The following is an 18364-nucleotide window of genomic DNA, read 5'->3' as shown; positions in this document are numbered from 1 at the left end:
GCTTGGCTGCGAAATCAGTCACACGGCCTTGCAGCAGTGCAAGGAGAGCGGTCCCGGTGGTCAGTGGAAATGATAGCAGGCCATCCAAAGCAGCAGGGGACCAAGAAATGGAGGGTGGGAAAAGGTGGGCGGTGGGTGGAGAGGGGGGGGGGGTCGGGCGTGTATGAAGAAGTCTATGAGGGCGTATCTTTTAGATCGGTCAAGTTGAGCGGTCGCTCCGAAAGGTTCCTGTACCCGAACGAACAGGCGAAGGGGGGGGGGGGGGGGGGGAGGGGGAGGGGGAGGGGAGAGAGAACCGGAAAAGACGCGGGTGAAGAGAGACGGCGGGTTCGAGTGTCTAAGTGTAAACCTATTTGCGCTGCCTATCACGGTACATCACGTAGAGTGTGTCAAACAAAAGAGTGCTTCGATCGGTCTACCAACCCTAATAATGTCCTCGTAACGAGAGTACTGTGGGTTTATATGCTTCCCGTGGCCCTGTCTGATTGTGTGTGTGTGTGTGTGTGTGTGTGTGTGTGTGTGTCTGCTTGTGTGTGTGTGTGACTCTGTATATGTTATGCGAGATGCGAGGGACGAGCTCAGGGCAGTCAACATTCGTCGAGCTCATCGCTGTTCGAGGCCGTGTCCGAGCCCACCGCGTCGTGGAGGAGGCGCCCCGACGTGACTATCACCGCCCTCCGCTGGTCCTCCTCTCCAGCGCCGCCCTTCCCTTGGGTGCCCTCGATGTGTTGGATAGCCTTGGAAAAGGAGGGGGGGGGGGAGTGGGGGAGTGAATACAGACAACGTGAGGGGGAGGTTTAAGGTGACACGAGAGACAATAGTACCCTCTGCTGTTCGGATGCAACAACAACAAACGCCCAAAATGCACCTCTTGGGGTGGGGGTGGGGGGGGGGGTGGGGGGTGGGTCAACATGCAAAAGTCTGTCCTGGTCCTGCATGTTTGACAGGTTATTTTGCTGCTTTTTGTATATCCCTCCGTCCCTCCATTCTTTGGTACACTTCCCTCGTCTAAAACAAGGCCCGTCACTTACGGTTAAGTTGATTTAGGTGCTGATGGGCCGTTTACTCCACCTCGCGCTTTTACTGTAATCCGTCACCCTTTGACTCCTGCGCTCAGCGTCGCTCTATAACCAGCACCACCCCCCTTTACCGTAAACCCCAACACTGCCCATTGAAATTGTTATCCATAGCTGCCACTCCCTTCCCCCCTAGCCCTGGTCCATGTCCGGTCCCATCGCTGCAACAACGGACATACATGCCGACATTTCACCCTTAATCCAATCAGGCTTCATAGCCACCCCCCACATGAATACCTGACATACACATGCTATGTATAGGCCAGTGTTTTCAGCATGCCACACTGCATCTGTTTTAAGTCGATGTGCTACACCAATGAACTCGGACCGAGTCACCCGTTAATGTAACAGGCTCGGCAAAGACCGCCGTTGATCCCTTACCTGGACGATGGTGTCCAGGTTCTGCCGAGATGTGGACACTGTATTGATGACTGAGGCGGGGCTCATGGTTACCACGGTGACGTGATGGGGCTGGGGAGGCTGGGCAGGTGCAGGGACGATGACCGTGGCGTGGTGGGTGGGAGCAAGGGGGGTGGTAGGAGCCAACGCCTGAGAGAGCACAAGGAGGACGGGGTGGTTTAGACATGGCTGCCACTCAAGTAAAAGGCCGGGACGTTAACATTCCCCGACTTGAGCGTAACAAGTTGGATCAATAACGGTGGCGCCCTCTAGTAATAGACTCGCCGAGGCTAAAAAGACACACACCAGCCACACACACACACACACACACATGCCTTCCAAACACATTCGCTGGCACGCACACATAGCCGAGTCATGAATCGGGACATACAGCTAATCCAGTCTTAGTCTCGTCTTTTTCAGTACCGTCTCGTAGCTGCCACTGAGTGTTAGCTACTGGGGCGAACAGCTGGCGGCCGGGTAGCATAGCGGTCTATTCCCTCGCCTACCAACACGGGGATCGTCGGTTTGAACCCCCGCGTTACCTCCGGCTTGGTTGGACGTCCCTACAGACAACAACTGGCCGTGTCTGCGGGTGGGGAGCCGGATGTGGGTATGTGTCCCGGTCGCTGCACTAGCGCCTCCTCTGATCAGTCGGGGCGCCTGTTCAGGGGGAACTAGCGGGGAATAGCGTGATCCTCCCACGAACTACGCCCCCCTGGCGAACCCCCTTCACCGTCAGGTGAGAAGAAGCAGCTGGTGACTCCACGTGTATGGGAGGAGGCGTGCGGTAGTCTGCAGCCCTCCTCGGATCGGCAGAGGGGAATGGGGTAATTTGACCAAGTACAATTGGGGAGAAAAAGGGGGCGGGAAAAAAAAAAAGGGGTAAGTGGGGCGAACAGATGAGAGGGGGAGAGCTGATGCCGATTGATTTGGCATCGTATTCAGCAGGGCCAGCCTGCTGTAACAGGACACCACAGCTGTCAGGGCAGGGGACAGAAGGTTGGACAGAGATCAGCGAGCCGCCCGTTGACCACATCAGAAATGTGTTGTCAATGTTGACAGCACCAACCCCCGGATACGGGTGAAATTCTCAGAGCGAACTGTGCGTGTTGTCGAAACGCGGGCGTCCGGGTAGCACAGCGGTCTATTCCGTTGCCTACCAACAACGGGGACCGCCGGTTCGAATCCCCATGTTACCGCCAGCTCGGTCGGGCATTTGCACAGACACAACTGGCCGTGTCTGCGGATGGGAAGCTGGGTGTGGGTGTCCTGGTCGCTGCACTGGCGCCTCCTCGGGTTGGTCGGGGTGCCTGTTCGTGGGGGGGGGGATAGCGTGATCCTCCCACATGCTACGTTCCCCTGGCGAAACTCCTCACCGTCAGGTGAAAAGAAGCGGCTGGCGACTCCACGTGTATGGGAGGAGGCGTGTGGTAGTGTGCAGCCCTCCCCGGATCGGCAGAGGGGGCGGAGCAGCGACCGGGACGGCTCAGAAGAGTGGGGTAATTGGCCAAGTACAATTGGGGAGAAAAAGCGTTGAAAGGCAACGAGTCCTACCGGTGACACCAGTTCTGGGGCGAGTTCAGATTGTTAGATAGGCATAATCAGCTTATATATTCAACACATCTTTCACGTTGTGGGGTGGGGTTTTCTGTGGTTTTCAACATTGAAATTGCAACACAACTGTGTCTTTGTAATCACAAGAGCTATCGTTTGATTTAGTGAGGCGCTCCTTCGGAGACTATCCTTATTTGAGACAAACGTTGTTTTACTTCTTTGTTCTATCCCGAATCGCTTATCCTTGCTCAGGGTCGCGGGGATGCTGGAGCCTATCCCAGCAGTCACTGGGCGGAGACCCAGGAGACCCCCTGGACCGGCCGCCAACCCATCACAGAGTGACCTACATGGCCTTGGACTGTGACAGGAGACCGGAGCCCCCGGAGGAAACCCACGCAGACACGGGGAGAACGTGCAAACTCCACACACAGGACGACCCCCAAGGCTGGACTGCCCAAGGGCTCGAACCCAGGTCCCTTTTGCTGTGAGGCGACCGCGCTAACCACTGCGCCGCCATGCCGCCCAAATTGGAAATTGGTGCAGGTTTATGTCAAATTACATTTCCACAGAAAGAAAAGAGTAGGACAGCACTCCAATTTGAACTTGTAATGTTGCCACATTGCTAGATAGTGATAAAAAAAAGAAAAAGGTATTACTATTTAAAAACCACGTTTGCATTCATAATCCATGCACCGGTGCGAGCATCCCCCACCCCCCGTCTAACCTGTGGACTGTTGGCTCTCTCCAGATGCTCTTGCTGCTGCTGCAGACGGATGAGGCTCTGCGTTTTGGGCCTCCTGCTCCTGGATCTGCTGGGCGATCACCTTCAGCTTCTCTGGTACAGCTGGGCGTCCAGGGAACGCATCTGCTCCGTGAGCAGCAGGAGACGCAAATTTAGCAAGTCGAATTTCAAATACTACTACTAGCCGCGACTTAGGGTGAGCAGATGCAAAGGGCGAACAGGCCAAACGCAGATGAACTGTGATATTCTGCAGGCTGATGTGGGATAGATTTGTAATAGCACTCTTAAAGAAGGAGTACAACTTTTGGCATAATGAGTATCAGACTTAATCATACATTTATAATCCCCCTACAATTATTTGCCCACTAGTCAAAACATAGCAATATATATAATATGCTTGAATAACCGGTGAGAAAATAAAATTGCTCTAAGAGTGATAATGGTAAATAATCAGAATGTCTTGTTGGGTTTTGCTGACTGAAGAGCGTGTTAATTTACAACCAATCAAACACTGCAAACACGAGAGAGCAGAGACTTCTCACCACAGAGTATTGTTGGATAACAATTGTTCAACATTTAAATGGAGAAACATACATATAATTTTGTTTTTTTCCTTTAAAATATGGGATGCCGTCTCAATATGTGGGACAAAAGATTAAAATGACGTGCGGTACAATGTAAAGAGGGGCGCCAAGCCGCCCCTGCCCATGCCGGGTTTCTCCGAGATCGGCTTTTGTGTCTCGGAAACCCTCGAGATTTCGGAAAGTACGGACCGTTGCCGCCAAGAGCGCGAGTCGGCGCGATCAATTCACGACAAAAGTGGGACGCAAATTTGACACCGGAGTGTCCATGCTTGTGCGCTTCCTTCTCACCTGCTCTTCCAGCATCATCCGGATTGAGCGCTCTTTCTCCAGCTGCTGCCTCAAATCAATCATCTCCTTCCGCAAGTCGTCTGTCTTCTCCTCCTCCAGGATGTCTGGCGAGCCGATCCCTTCATCCTTCTCCTCGGCGCGCCTCCTCTTTGGGGAGGAACCGCTGAATTCCTGAGGGGAGGCAAAGAGGGAAAGGGGCGAAGTCGTGAAAGTGCAGAGAGCCGATTTGCCTTGGATGACCAACTGGAAAAGTCTTCCCCTGTGATGGTCAACGAAAAGGGACATCGCTAAGACTTAATTCACACCTTTAGGTTTGGCATAGGGAGGAAAACCCCGTATCGATGTAAATGCCTTCATCAGACCTGTGTAGGCTTTACCTGTATGAAGCGTTTGAGCTGGTTGTTCTGCTGCAGTAACCGTGTCTTCTCCTGTTCCAAAGTGAAGATATACTCTGCTGTTTGCTGCAAGATGCAGCCTGAGTAAAAGAGAGGAGGAGGAGGAGGGGGATGAGTACAACGCTGCTGCGTACACGCTTGAGCCGACATAAATGTAGAGGTTAACAGAGACACTCCTCTTCACCGATAATTAAAAGGCCCGCCGGCGACCCACCTTGCTGAGCTTCTCTCCATCGCTGTGGGGGATGAGGGTTTGAGCGACTGGAACCCAGCGTTGATGCTCTGCATGCGCCGCCGCTCATTGCTGTTGGCGATTTCCCGGCGGATTCGCCTTTCCTGGTCCCGCGCCGTCTCCGGGGTCAAGGGAATGTTGGCCAGACTGAGGAGAGGACAAAGAGAACGACGGCAGTCACACACCGATGAGCGCTATACCTCAAGTGTATCGATGTTTCCTTCCACCCCTAGTGAACAACGCAGCAGAAGCGGTGGGGAGGTAGATCGAAGACAGCATAGTTTACGTCTTCCAAGTCACTGATACATTAGCTCATTTTGTTAGGCCAGTTTAGTGGACGAGCTCGCGGTCTGAATTGTGCTTGCTTGCTCTGGATCACGGCAAAGGGAGCGTTGGATTTTATCGGCGCCTTGGTTCACGGCACTATGTTACTTCCCCATGGTGAGCACTGGCCTTAAGGAGCAAATCAATGCAGTAGAATAATCCTAAAACTAGACGGGTTGGAGTAGGGTCAGGGTGGGCAGAGTAAAGGTATACCACGCAGACACCATGCTAAACACTGATCAACTCCAAGTACTGTAGTAACACGCCGAAGCACACAGAGATGTACTTTACTGATTAACATACCGCTCATTGGGGAAGCACAATGGCTGCACAGGGGGACAAAGATCAAGGAACAAATTCAAAAGCGACGAGGTGTAATAAATACTGCACTAACGAGAGCACCAGATTATTATGTTCTTAAAGAAAATGGATTTTACACATTTTTCTGACGTTAACGCCACCAACACTATTCCGCATGGACACGTCCAAATCCCTACTCTGCATTTGTTGCAGGAAGTGTAGGGGATTGAGCCCATTCCCGAGCTAAACGCAAAACACATAGTCTTGTGCTTCATCACGACATCACTACAAATACAGTACCAGTCACTACAAATACAGTACCAGTCACTACAAATACAGTACCAGTCAATTCATATACAGTACCAGTCACTACAAATACAGTACCAGTCACGTCATATACAGTACCAGTCACGTCATATACAGTACCAGTCAATTCATATACAGTACCAGTCACTACAAATATAGTACTAGTCACTTCATATACAGTACCAGTCACTTCATTCGGCGGAGTTGCAAAAACTGCAATAACTTCCTCTTTTCGTCGACCGCCGAGTGGAGCTGTGTGCTCCTGGGGACCCCCTGGCGAGAGCTCCCTTATCTGTGCCCACCAGCCGCCTCGGTGCAAACACGGGGGGAAACAATGATGCGGGCACACGATGAGGACTGTTTATTCATACATAGCAAGGGGCACGTTCAACAAACACACGTGTGGCTGCCAAAACATCTCTACGGGGGCAACGGTGGAGGATGCAGCGTAGGTTGCATCAGACACTGTGTCCTTTACACACTGGGCCCACCGTGTCACACGCACGCACACGCACAGAAACGCGTTGTCACACTTGGGGGTCACAGCAGCCTTGCAATAGACACGTCCCGTCAACATCATATAGATGTCAGTCGACGACGCACGTCATCAAAACGTGCCGCGCAGGTTGCATCAGACACAGTGTCCTTTACACACTGGCCACCGTGTCACACGCACAGAAACGCGTTGTCACACTTGGGGGGGGGTCACAGCAGCCTTGCAAATAGACACGTCCCGTCAACATCATAGGGTGTCAGTCGACGACGCACGTCATCAAAAACGTGCCGCGCCGATCTGTGACGCGCGCGGTGCGACGACACGTGTTTTGCGTTTTATGGCGAATTGCACTTTTTTTTGTTATTCCAAGTTGGACGCTCCTCAAATTCGGCTTTCGGGTCTGTGTGGAAAGATTTACCCCCCATCCACCCCCCACGTGGAGAATTCTCCAGACGCACCGGGGTCGGGAATTTTTTTTTGTTTTTTTACAATAATAAAAAAGAACTACATTTCCCAGCCGGCCGGCGCACAGCCTGCAGGTCCCTCCGCCCCTCCCTCTCTTCACAGAGCTCGCGGACGCATTGACGGGGCCTTGGACGGGCAAACACACCCCCTTTATTATTAAGACGACCATTATTTTTCTCTCTCTCTCACCGATTGCGAAATGCCCCCCCCTCCTCCTCCTCCTTTTTACAGAAACGCTAGGCCGAAACGTATTTTCAAGAGAAAGCCCCCCTCCCCAAAAAAAATATGCGTCTCTCTTCTATCGTGAAGCAAAGCAAGCGCCACGTTCAAATCAGAGTTATGGTGTCCTCCGCCATTACCAACAACGCGACTTCGCTTCCCCCCCCCTCCGCGTGTCCATGCGGCAGCATGGACACGCGGAGGGGGGGGGGGAAGCGAAAAAAAAAAAGACGCAGCGTTTAAAACGACTCGGTAGCTCGAACAGCGGCCGACGCTGCGTTTTGTCCCCGGACTCGAACGGAAGCGGAGCGGCCCCCCCTGAAAAGCAGGAAGGCTGCGCCGGATCCTCATCACGTTTTAGCTCCAGCCACAAGCATGGCCGCACTACCCACAATAACTTCGGAGCCTTCGGTGCGCTACCAGCGAGCGAGCGAGCGGTTGCTCCCCCCCCTCCCCCCCCGCAGTGCGCTGCCATACCAAACGCTCGGGATTATGTCCGAAATACGCCACTGTTATTATGCAAATCGGCACACGCATAAGCTAACAACAACAACAACAACAACGCCACACGAGGTGGAGGGGGGGGGGGGATAGGAAGAACAGATACACGAGAGAAGCGCTCGCCACTGTGTAGCAGCGTGGTGTAGAACGGAACCACGTGGTTTGTGTTTGTTAGCCACAATGTATCGATTTTTCCCCGTCAAATATACGAGGTAACGTCGCGCGCGGGGCGCGCGCGCCATCGGGTAACCGTACACGGTGAGGCCCTTTGGCTAAAAAATGCGGTAAGTATTTGGGGAGGGGGGGGGGGAGAATTTTCACAGCCATTCGGGGGGTCCGCTCTTCGCGAGCGGGACCCGCGTACACAATAACAGAATCGGCAGCATGTCGCCCGAGAGCCGTCTCCTAAAAGTGCGTACTCGGAACGGATGACCGCGATACAGACGAAGCAAGGGGTGGAGGTGGAGGAGGAGGAGGAGGAGGAGAGGGGGGGTGAATTAAGCTCAAGTGCATACACACCTACACAGACCACCAATCACTTCTTTCTCCGTTTTCCTAAAATGTTGCAAGGAGGGCACCTTCTGAGCTGGCACCATGAAATACTCCATGCTGGTCTCTCCAGTTTCGCTCCCCGGATTCTTGTAGTGGTGAAATGGTGAAAAAACCCAACAACACAAACCCCCCCCCCCAAAAAAAAACAACCCAAAAAAAAAAACCCCAAATACGTTGAAGTTGTGAGCAGTATCTCACGATCTTGCGGGTTATTCAAAAAAACCGTCTCTCTCCCAACAGAAACGTGAGTCCCTCGTCTGTAATGGGGTGGTAGTAGTAGCGGAGAGTTGTAATGTTACTCGACTTCCAGCTGATGGGGTTCCCTCGTTGTGTGTGGCGCTCTAAAGCTCTCCCTCCTCCCCTCCGCGTCCTCTCTCTCTCTCTCTCTCTCTCTCTCTCTCGCTCTCTCGCTCTCTCGCTGCATGTACTTGCGTGTGCGTTTGCAGCTGATCGGGTGGCTTTCAAGGCGGGAAACAGCTGGTAGGAATCACACAGCGCTACCCAGAAAAAAAAGAAAAGCCTCCTTCCGCAAAACGGCGACTGCATGTAAACAAAGGACTATTTACCCGCGGCCATAGGACGGCAACGCATGAAGGGGGGAGGGGGGGGGGAAGAGGTTGATTAGAATTACAGTCGGAACACAGACGTATGCCCCCGCTGTCCGCAAGGCTGCACAATGTGATCCTACATATATAAGTTCCGGTATTGCTTGCGAGGAGGTGCTTTTGACCAGTGCCCGGAGCAGATCGGATTCGGACACATGCGTTTTTAGGCACACTAGTAAACAATCTGTCGGAGGAGAAAGGGGCGGATACGCTCCTCCGGCCGCCGCGATAAGCGAACAAGAGATCAGCTGACGACTTGGCTGGCAGGCAGGCATGGCTCGCAAACCCCCCCCCCCCCCCCAAAGAAGAAGAAGAAACAGCAACATAACCGGGGAGGGGCTCGGCTATCGACAGCACACCGCTGACATTGTCACCCATTTTAGGTTTTGATCAGTCACCTATCTGCCACTTTTAGGCTCTGACCGCGTGCTTCTCCTTCTTCTTCTTCTTCTGGGCGAGTTGCAGCAGCAGACACAAAATGGGAGCGAGGCGTCCTGCACCCGGAAACACGAGAAAGGCTCGTACTTACTGTTCCGTACCCGATGTTGTTCCAGCTGATCGCAGCTCTGTGACCCCAGGACGCACCAAGTATCGTCACATTGTGAGCTGGGCTTGGAGTTTGATATACCCCCCTCTTTTTTTTAAGTCTTATTCGTCGACAAACAACAACAGGTAGCCCCGCTAAGCCGTTATAGCGTGTACACAAAGTGGGTTGGCATACAAAAGAACACCAGAAGCAACAATTATAACGATTCCTGAAGTCGGTGTCGAGATAGACTGTGTCTTGCTTGACGTTGCTGTAATCGAATTTCTGCCTCACATGAAATGTGACATAGAAGCACCAATAGGATAACACTTACTATATATATGTATACTAGAAGAACGGTACCCGACTTCAAGTGGGGGTGGAAAGGGGCTAAATGGCAAGTGGTAGACGATGGTCACCAAGCATATTTCACATACATGACATTGCGTACACAATAACATTAAAGGGGGCGGGGTCCCAGAAAAAAAAATTAGGTGAAAAAATCAAAAATGCTCAGAATCACCTGAAATGCCGAGAAAAGTGGTTTTTAGCCATTTTTAGAAAAATCCATATTTTGCATATTTATGCATAATTATGCATAATTTTAATTGTCTGGGATTTCCCCCTTACTCTCTGAGACAATACCTACCACCTCCAAAAGAATTAGGATCATAAATGCTTTAGTTTTCGGTCCCGCTATCTACACTAACACCACACACACACACACACACATTCCGAAAATATATGAGTAGATGTATATATATATATATATATAGTCTTTCAAATCCCCGGCAAGGGAATTTTCCATTTTACTAATATGGCCCAACATTGCGCACACCGTCACGCTGCAGTGTTTAAGTATTTAGCCAAATGTACACGTCACTCGTATGTACACTTCTACACGTCACTCGTATGTACACTCACATTGCACACATATGTACACTTCATTCAGGCAGTCTACTTGTACGTTACATTTGCCCTTTTGAATGAACAAGACAGTCATTCGTGACTTTTTGTTTTGCTTTTCATGAGATAGACTGCAAAGTGAAAGTCAACTTTTTCCAAGTCGGTGTACGCCATTTTTTGTGTCCACTCCTCATGCGTTATAACGGTTTGATTGCAGCAAGAATAGCAAGGTTTTTGAAAATTGGAGGCGCTAAGTTAATGCCATACTGTAAAGGCGCCCTCTGGTGGTGGCATGGAAAAAGAAAAGACGACTGACGTATGGTAGGGTTTAGGGCCCATCGTCGAGTCTGTGGACATGCTCACTGAAGAGACATGTTGATTCGTCTTCAGAAGCACATCATACCCCAAATCATCTACATCATAAGAGGTGATCCAGCTGGATTTTCATTTATTGGACAAGAATGACTAACTTAAGAAGTTTTCTGATTTCTGTTGTCTTATAATGAATGTTAAAGTAAGTTGCAGCATCTCATTTCGACACCATCCGAGGGCCGTAGGGATAAAGAATAAATGATAAAAACGGCTGGCATTGTGCCTGTAGTTACCCATCTGTGTTGTTTTTTCTTTTTTTATCAGAATAGCCTACAATGGATATAAAATACATATTTTTTTTTCTTTTTGAATCCAAAAACCGTGTTTACTGCGAAGTTTCATACTTTATGAGGCCGCGTCAGTATTTGTAATGTATGTATGGTGCAGGCAGAAGGTGTTCGTGCACAGAGGCCCTCGACATCCAATGAATCCATTTATTAAAACGTTTTATCAAGGTTGGACCGTTACTTTTAATGTAACTCGTTACTTTTAAAAGTAACGCGTTACATATTTCTGATCGCGTTATCAAATTGTAATCCAGAAATTACTGTATCCCTAATTCAGCATTGTAATCTGATTACTTTGCACTGGTGCTGTGTTAATTCTTATAATTAAAGATTGTTTAAAAGCTGACCGTGTGTTCATGTATGATATGATTAAAATGGACTATACTCACAAGGTGTTTCATGTCCACAAGTATCCTGCCTTCTTTTTCCTCTCCAAACCATCTTCTCAGTTATCTGACATGAGGGTGTCATTTGGTCTAAACCTTTAAAGACAAGCAATATGGGGTTGCGTGTTCGTAGCACAGTGTGATGTGATGGGGTTTGGCTGTGCGTTCTTATCATCGGTAGCTATGGATGTAGGTATATAGGCCTCTGCATGTTGAACTGTACGTGGCATATGCTGATTGCATATGGTGTATGTAGACATGAAGAAGAGAAGCATGTTGACGTTCACTGACCTTTTTTTTATATTAAATGACAACGATGAGATGAAAAGAACAGAGCATATCTCATACATCTGAATATTCAAATTGTGGTTTTCTTATAACAACCACAATGTTTTTTCAAATGGCAAAATGCAAAGGATTATGCCCCCCCCCAAGCAGACCCCCCCCATAGTAACAACTCCTCTCATTTGTTGCTCTTCCAACAACGAAGCAGCCCTATTCATGAAGACGTGCAGACTGGGTTGGGAAAAGGACCCTTAGCTCAGTAAAAAAAAAAAAAAACCTCGGTGACCCTGACATGACATAAGAGTTTAGCTGCTTCAAACAACAAAGGGACTTTACGATGAAGCGTAGCGTGCAAGTGATAGGGGTAAGAATTATATTCTCTGGACATAAGGACGCCGGGGTTGGAGAGAGAGAGAGGGAGGGAGGGAGAGAGAGAGGGGGGGGGGGAGGGGAGAGAGAGAGAGAGAGAGAGAGAGAGAGAGAGAGAGAGAGAGAGAGAGAGAGAGAGAGAGAGAGAGAGAGAGAGAGAGAGAGAGAGAGAGGGAGGGAGGGAGGGAGAGAGAGAGAGGGAGAGAGAGAGAGAGAGAGAGAGAGAGAGAGAGAGAGAGAGAGAGAGAGAGAGAGAGAGAGAGAGAGAGAGAGAGAGAGAGAGAGAGACCTTGGAGAGGAGCCGAGGACTGCCCATAGTGGATGGGCGGAGCAGCAAGCATGCGCTGAGCTGGCAGAGTCTGCGCTCGTCCGCTGCGCGTTAGGGAGAGGAGACGCGGGCTGGCTCGGGTCCGGGTGTGCTGTCTGCTCCTCAGACGGACGCGGGGAGACCACCGTAACACTCATGTCTCCTTGAGTGCTCACAGGCGAGAGACGCGGGAAAACCAAGAGACGCGGAGAAAAGAACAAGACGAAGAAGAAGAAGACGAAGAAGAGAAGAAGACGACCACGACAACTGAAGGACAACAATCCCCGTCAGCCACATCTACGGGAGTCGGCATCTGGAAAAGCACCCAAGAAAGAGACCCCCACCCACCACCACCACCCACCGCCACCTCCCTCCGTGACATCCCAGCGCGCCCTTCCTATAGACCCCCGGGGAGAACGACCACCCGTAGACAACCCGCTTGACCAGCGTTGCCATTAAGCGACGCGCTTCGAATCCGAAGGAGAAACGACTCCCCCCTCCATGACAACAACCGGCGGTCTTCATTTTTGTCGCCGCCGAGAACTCTCCGGGCTGTTCCTCCGAGGCTTTACACTTTCTACGGATCTCCGACGGCATGAAACGACCCTGCCACCCCGGCGACCCTCGGCGCTGTCACCGCACGTACTCGCGGCTTAGCGAGAGACCAGTCCGGCCCGTCCCCTGGTCCGTGTTTCGAGAGAGAGAGAGAGAGAGAGAGAGAGGGGGAGAAAATACACCGAGCATGGCGCGGGAACCGGCCGCCTCTCTCCACACCCGGTAACCGCCGCTTCGCCAGAGAGACGCGTCAGCCGCCGGTGTCATTTTTTTTTTTTTTTTTTGTGACCCGAAGAAGAAAAGTCGGCGAAGAAGTGTGGGCTCGTCGGCACGGGAAGCGGTCTTTTCAGCGTAAAAGCACGTCGGCCGTGGGAAGTTTGCGCCGAGACGGGGAAAGCGGCTCGCCTCCTCCCCCCCCTCCCCCTCTCCCCCCCCCGTATAAGGTAAGCCCCGCATCCTACATATACTCCCCGTAATGGGGGGGGGGGTGTGGGGGTGGGGTACATCATCGAACTTGTGGCCAATTTGTACCCCCCCCCCCGTGTGTTGCCGAGTGTCGGTCGGTGCACACACGCACATCCGCGTCTGTTTGCGTAGCTGCAGTGTAAAAAAAAAAAATGCGTGCGGGTTCAGGCAGGGCAAGCGGCGGAGTGACCTATTTTCCCCCCAGTCTACGGCGGTGCGGCTGTGGCCTCGCCGTCATCCCCCCCCCTCCCCCCCTCCCCCCGAGTCCGGACTCCTCACACTGTCACGTCTGTCTGTCTACCGCTGTCCGTGGCCTACGTGCCCCGCCGGTGTCTGGGCGAGCCGCTCGGACCACCGGTGTCAGTGCCCATTTTCTTACCCATGCAACCTTTTTTTTTTTTTTAATTTAATTTTTATTTTATTTTAGGACGTCTGCGTCCTCGCAAATCCTCTCGGGAGACTTTTTTTGTTTTTTTCTTCCCCCCCCCCTTGCAAATCCTGTTCCTCCGCGCAGGGGCGTGCATCGCGGCTCAGCCAGCTGTTGTGCAAGATGAAGGCTTTGCACTGAGCTCTGACGGTCTGTCAAAGCAGCGGATGAGGAAAAAAAAAAAAGAGAAGAAGAAGAGTTAAGCGTCCGCAGCCTGCTGCAAAGTTACTTATATAATGAGCCGCCGGTGACACCCAATACCCACAAATCTCTATTTGCGCTACCTGCTCACAGCATCTCTGCTGTGCCGTTTGGGTTTGATGGGACCGAGCAAATGGTTATAAGGGAGGGGGGGGGGGGCAACGATGAGCGAGGCAGGGGCCTAGATAAAGAGCTATTTTTCTCCAATTAAGCAACCCCACTGTCCCTAAGCCTAATTGTGTGCACATTGGGGTCCGGGTTTGGATGGAGCCTCTCCCCATTGGCTGCCCTCCCATGGGCCCCATTGTCCCGGTTGACGCCAGGGGAAAGAGCGGAGCCCTGCCAAGGCAGACCGAACAAGCCCTGTTCTACAGGGATAAGGGCTGATCATTAAAAAGCGTTAGGCTACAATACCAATCAAAGCACCTCACGGGGGGGGGGGGAGGGGGGGGCTGTATTTTGGAACAAAGTCTGCTGGCTATATATTATCAAGGTGTGTTGGTAACTGTACAAACAAACGTAATTAGAGGGCTTTTTGGGAGATACTTTGTGTGTGTGTCTGTGTCTGTGTGTGTGTGTGTGTGTGTATACGTTGGCGTGTCCACCACAGATAGTGAGCATAGGAGACCGAGGCCGACCTGGCCACAGGCCCACTGGAGCGCTCTCAAAGAGGAACAGCGACAGCACAACGTGTACTAGCTCCTCTGCAGAGGGAGGACTTTGACTCTCCTTTACCCTTCCTCGCCCAGGCCCTGCTTTTTTTTAATCCGTAACCCTCCCCCGAACTGCCAGCGCCGTTGCACTCCAGCTGCTTGTCATAGCCACCGCTGTTTTTGTTTATCCAATCAGCTGATGAGCGCCTCCTCCGCATGGCCGGTTCACCTGTGGGTCAAGCACAATAACCGTCGGACATTCGGTTGATTGGGGTCGGACAGAGAGGCATCTGTCACTGTTGGCGTGCTGGTTATTTGGGTGATCTCTCTCTCTCTCTCTCTCTCTCGCTCTCTCTCTCTCCCTCTCTCTCAGCTTGACACTCTGCACTTAAAAAAGCTGTCGGCTTCACCATAGGGCCAGATGTCCACAAGGCTCCAGCTGTGCATCCCTGTGGTGGCATTCCTCAGTCATAGCATGAGTTTGTGTGTGTGTGTGTGTGAGTGAGGGAGTTGTGTGAAAATGTGTGTGTGTCAGCGGCCTGTTTTGCTGTGTATATTCCTGTCTCTACTGCACGCTTGGCAGATGTCGAAACTTGGATGGCTGCTGGGAGCAGCAGTTTGCGCACAGCTCTGGTACATTCCTGGTCAGAACTACAGGTCTGACACCGGCCAGCTCCCCCCGCCACAGAGCGAGATTCATCTGCTCTGGTAATTACAAAGCGGAGTGGATCTACCATGTAGCTCTTCTCGGCGCACCAGCAGCTGCAGTAGGAATCCAAAAACGAGCTCTAGGGAAGCTCGGCTTGCAGGATAGCCCCTTTCTTGGGTTGGGGTGGTACCCTCTTACCCCCGCAGTCTTTGCCCGCGTCATGAGATCTTGCACCGCAACCGTGACATCACCCCCCCCCCCCGAGGGGCCCCCCCCCGGGCCCTGTGAGGGAGAGACAGCCGCTTTACGGCGGAAAGGTGGGTCCTAATGGCATAATCCGGCCTCGTGAACACCAGCCGTGAGACATGTGGCGGAGAGGCGGTGGGAACCCGCAGAGCACTTGTAGTCCCCAACCCGGCCCGTAAAACGTGAACACATCTCAGATAAAGGGCGGGTTCGGCGGAATTGTAATCGAAAGACGCGAAACACCAAACCACGAAGAAACGTCCCCGAAACTGCAGAACACCCCAAAGGTCAACTCTTGAAATGGGGGAGGGAGGCCTCCGCTTTCATTGCGCGGTGTTGTCAGCTCTATATATCGCTGAAACAGTCGTGCGGGGGCGGGGAGGGAGATGCATCAGAGAAGGGAATCGTTTCTGCTCCTCGCCGTCAGTGGCGGTATTCGAGTGGCACCGGCTACGCCGGGAGAGCCGGGGTAAATGTTTGATTTGATATCGTGGCGGGGTGCCATAGCTGCTGAGGATTACGGTTAAACTGAAAGGAAACTCCGCAGCGGTGGGTGGGGGTGGGTGGGGGGGGGGGGTTACAGTGGCCGCTGACTGGGGCGGCGCCGGCGAAGACGAGGCCCCTCATGCAAACTCTTGATACGTCTTACATTAGTCACGGCTTCACGCGGTGGGGTCTTCTCTCTTCCGCCGCCATTAATGTGCCGGTGGCGGAGGCGCTGGGGTGACTCACTGGGGGCGCTCGGTGGAGGAGATATGACCGCCGTCGTGGCGTGCCGTCGCTCTGATATGTTGAATGGATTTGCGCATCCCGGCTCTTGACCTTTGCTGGGGCAGAATGCCGCCATAAATGCCAGAGATGACGTGTCCTTCCCCAGCTACAGGCTCGCTCTTGGGTCTCTCCCTCCGGCGGGTGGATGGCATCTGGGCGGGTGGATGTGCAAGACGGTGCCCGTGGTGGGTTTTACAGAAACTTTTCAGATCCTTTTTGTGGGCCCGTGTTAGCCGTCGAGTAAGTGCGTGTATGCGTGAGAGTGAGCGTGAGTATGTGTGTGTTTATGTGCGGGTTAATACCTTTATCACCACCCGCCTGTGCGACAACAATCCAGTATCATTTGGGTTCTCCAACCCCCTGTGGTGAGGCACTGTTATTGCTAGCTGCTCCTAGCTACACAGCTAGCCTAGGGTGGGTTAAACGCAGAGAGTGACGTTCATTGTATGCGTGTACAAATGATAAATAAAGTGTATTCTGTATTCAGCCCCACTGCTCCGGAGTTTGTAGGCGGAGGTTGACGGTTCGGATCCCGCGTTACCCCCCGGCTTGGGTCAGCCGTGTCTGCGGGTGGGAAGCCGGATGTGGGTATGTGTCCTGATCGCTGCACTGGCGCCTCATGTGGTCGGCCAGGGCGCCTGTTCGAGGGGGGAGGGGAAACTGGGAGGGAATAGCGGGATCCTCCCACGCGCCGCGGCCCCCCCCGGCGAAACGCCTCGCTGTCAGGTGAAAAGAAGCGGCTGGCGACTCCACGTGTATCGGAGGAGGCATGTAGTAGTCTGCACCCCCTCCCGGATGGATCGGCAGAGGGGGGGGTGGAGCAGCGACCGGGATGGCTCGGGAGAGTGGGGTTAATTGGCTGGATAAAATTGGGGAGAAAAGGGGGGGGGTAATTATTTAGAGGATAATTTGGGGGGGGGGGGTTTCACAGCTTGGGACTTATTTTTGTCATTTTTGCCATTGTGCATGTCGGTTATGATGCCATTTTGCTCACAGGCTCCGTCATGGAGATTTTGGACACCGCCGGACGGCTTTACGATGGGCACTGACTGGGGTACCTGCACGCGAGCTGGAAAGCTGCCCCCACCAACAACAGCATCGGCAGCAGAAACGAAACCGCGGTGCCTCGAACACACAGTGCACGACTTCCCATTATTAAATCATTTGAAACTCGCTGGCCAGGCAGTTGTTCGATGGGTACTACGATGGGTCAACCCTGCGAGCTGAACAGGAAGTAGCTCAGCAGTATTTACGGGCCAGTGTAGTGGACTTTTTGGGCAATCGCTTTCACCTCCAAATACACTACCGTTCAAAAGTTTGGGATCACCCAAACAATTTCGTGTTTTCCATGAAAAGTCACACTTATTCACCACCATATGTTGTGAAATGAATAGAAAATAGAGTCAAGACATTGACAAGGTTAGAAATAATTATTTGTATTTGAAATAAGATTTTTTTTACATCAAACTTGCTTTCGTCAAAGAATCCTCCATTTGCAGCAATTACAGCATTGCAGACCTTTGGCATTCTAGCTGTTAATTTGTTGAGGTAATCTGGAGAAATTGCACCCCACGCTTCCAGAAGCAGCTCCCACAAGTTGGATTGGTTGGATGGGCACTTCTTTGAGCAGATTGAGTTTTCTGGAGCATCACATTTGTGGGGTCAATTAAACGCTCAAAATGGCCAGAAAAAGAGAACTTTCATCTGAAACTCGACAGTCTATTCTTGTTCTTAGAAATGAAGGCTATTCCATGCGAGAAATTGCTAAGAAATTGAAGATTTCCTACACCGGTGTGTACTACTCCCTTCAGAGGACAGCACAAACAGGCTCTAACAGGTACTATTTAATGAAGATGTCAGTTGGGGACCTGTGAGGCGTCTGTTTCTCAAACTAGAGACTCTAATGTACTTATCTTCT

At 51.9% G+C, this 18364-nt stretch overlaps 2 protein-coding genes across 2 annotated transcripts in view; one reads left to right on the top strand and one right to left on the bottom strand.

Moving 5' to 3' along the window:
* Nucleotides 1–543: 543 nt before the first annotated feature.
* Nucleotides 544–8536, bottom strand: tfap4 (transcription factor AP-4 (activating enhancer binding protein 4)). The gene is given in 8 exon segments (XM_056288331.1): nucleotides 544–737; nucleotides 1458–1625; nucleotides 3757–3823; nucleotides 3825–3873; nucleotides 3876–3897; nucleotides 4647–4817; nucleotides 5024–5420; nucleotides 8404–8536. Coding segments are annotated over 7 exon segments (795 nt in total). The 5' UTR covers nucleotides 5192–5420; nucleotides 8404–8536; the 3' UTR covers nucleotides 544–587.
* Nucleotides 8537–12571: 4035 nt separating this feature from the next.
* Nucleotides 12572–18364, top strand: part of glis2b (GLIS family zinc finger 2b) — a 29787-nt gene continuing 23994 nt past the window's right edge. The window contains exon 1 of the mRNA XM_056288308.1: nucleotides 12572–13477. The gene's annotated coding sequence lies outside the window, so the exon portion shown is untranslated. The remainder of the gene's footprint in view (nucleotides 13478–18364) is intronic.

This window comes from Lampris incognitus, chromosome 10 (assembly GCF_029633865.1).
Source record: "Lampris incognitus isolate fLamInc1 chromosome 10, fLamInc1.hap2, whole genome shotgun sequence".
Classification (NCBI taxonomy): domain Eukaryota; kingdom Metazoa; phylum Chordata; class Actinopteri; order Lampriformes; family Lampridae; genus Lampris; species Lampris incognitus.
Note: the sequence above shows the minus strand (reverse complement) of the source record. Positions and strands in the feature narration are given on the sequence as shown.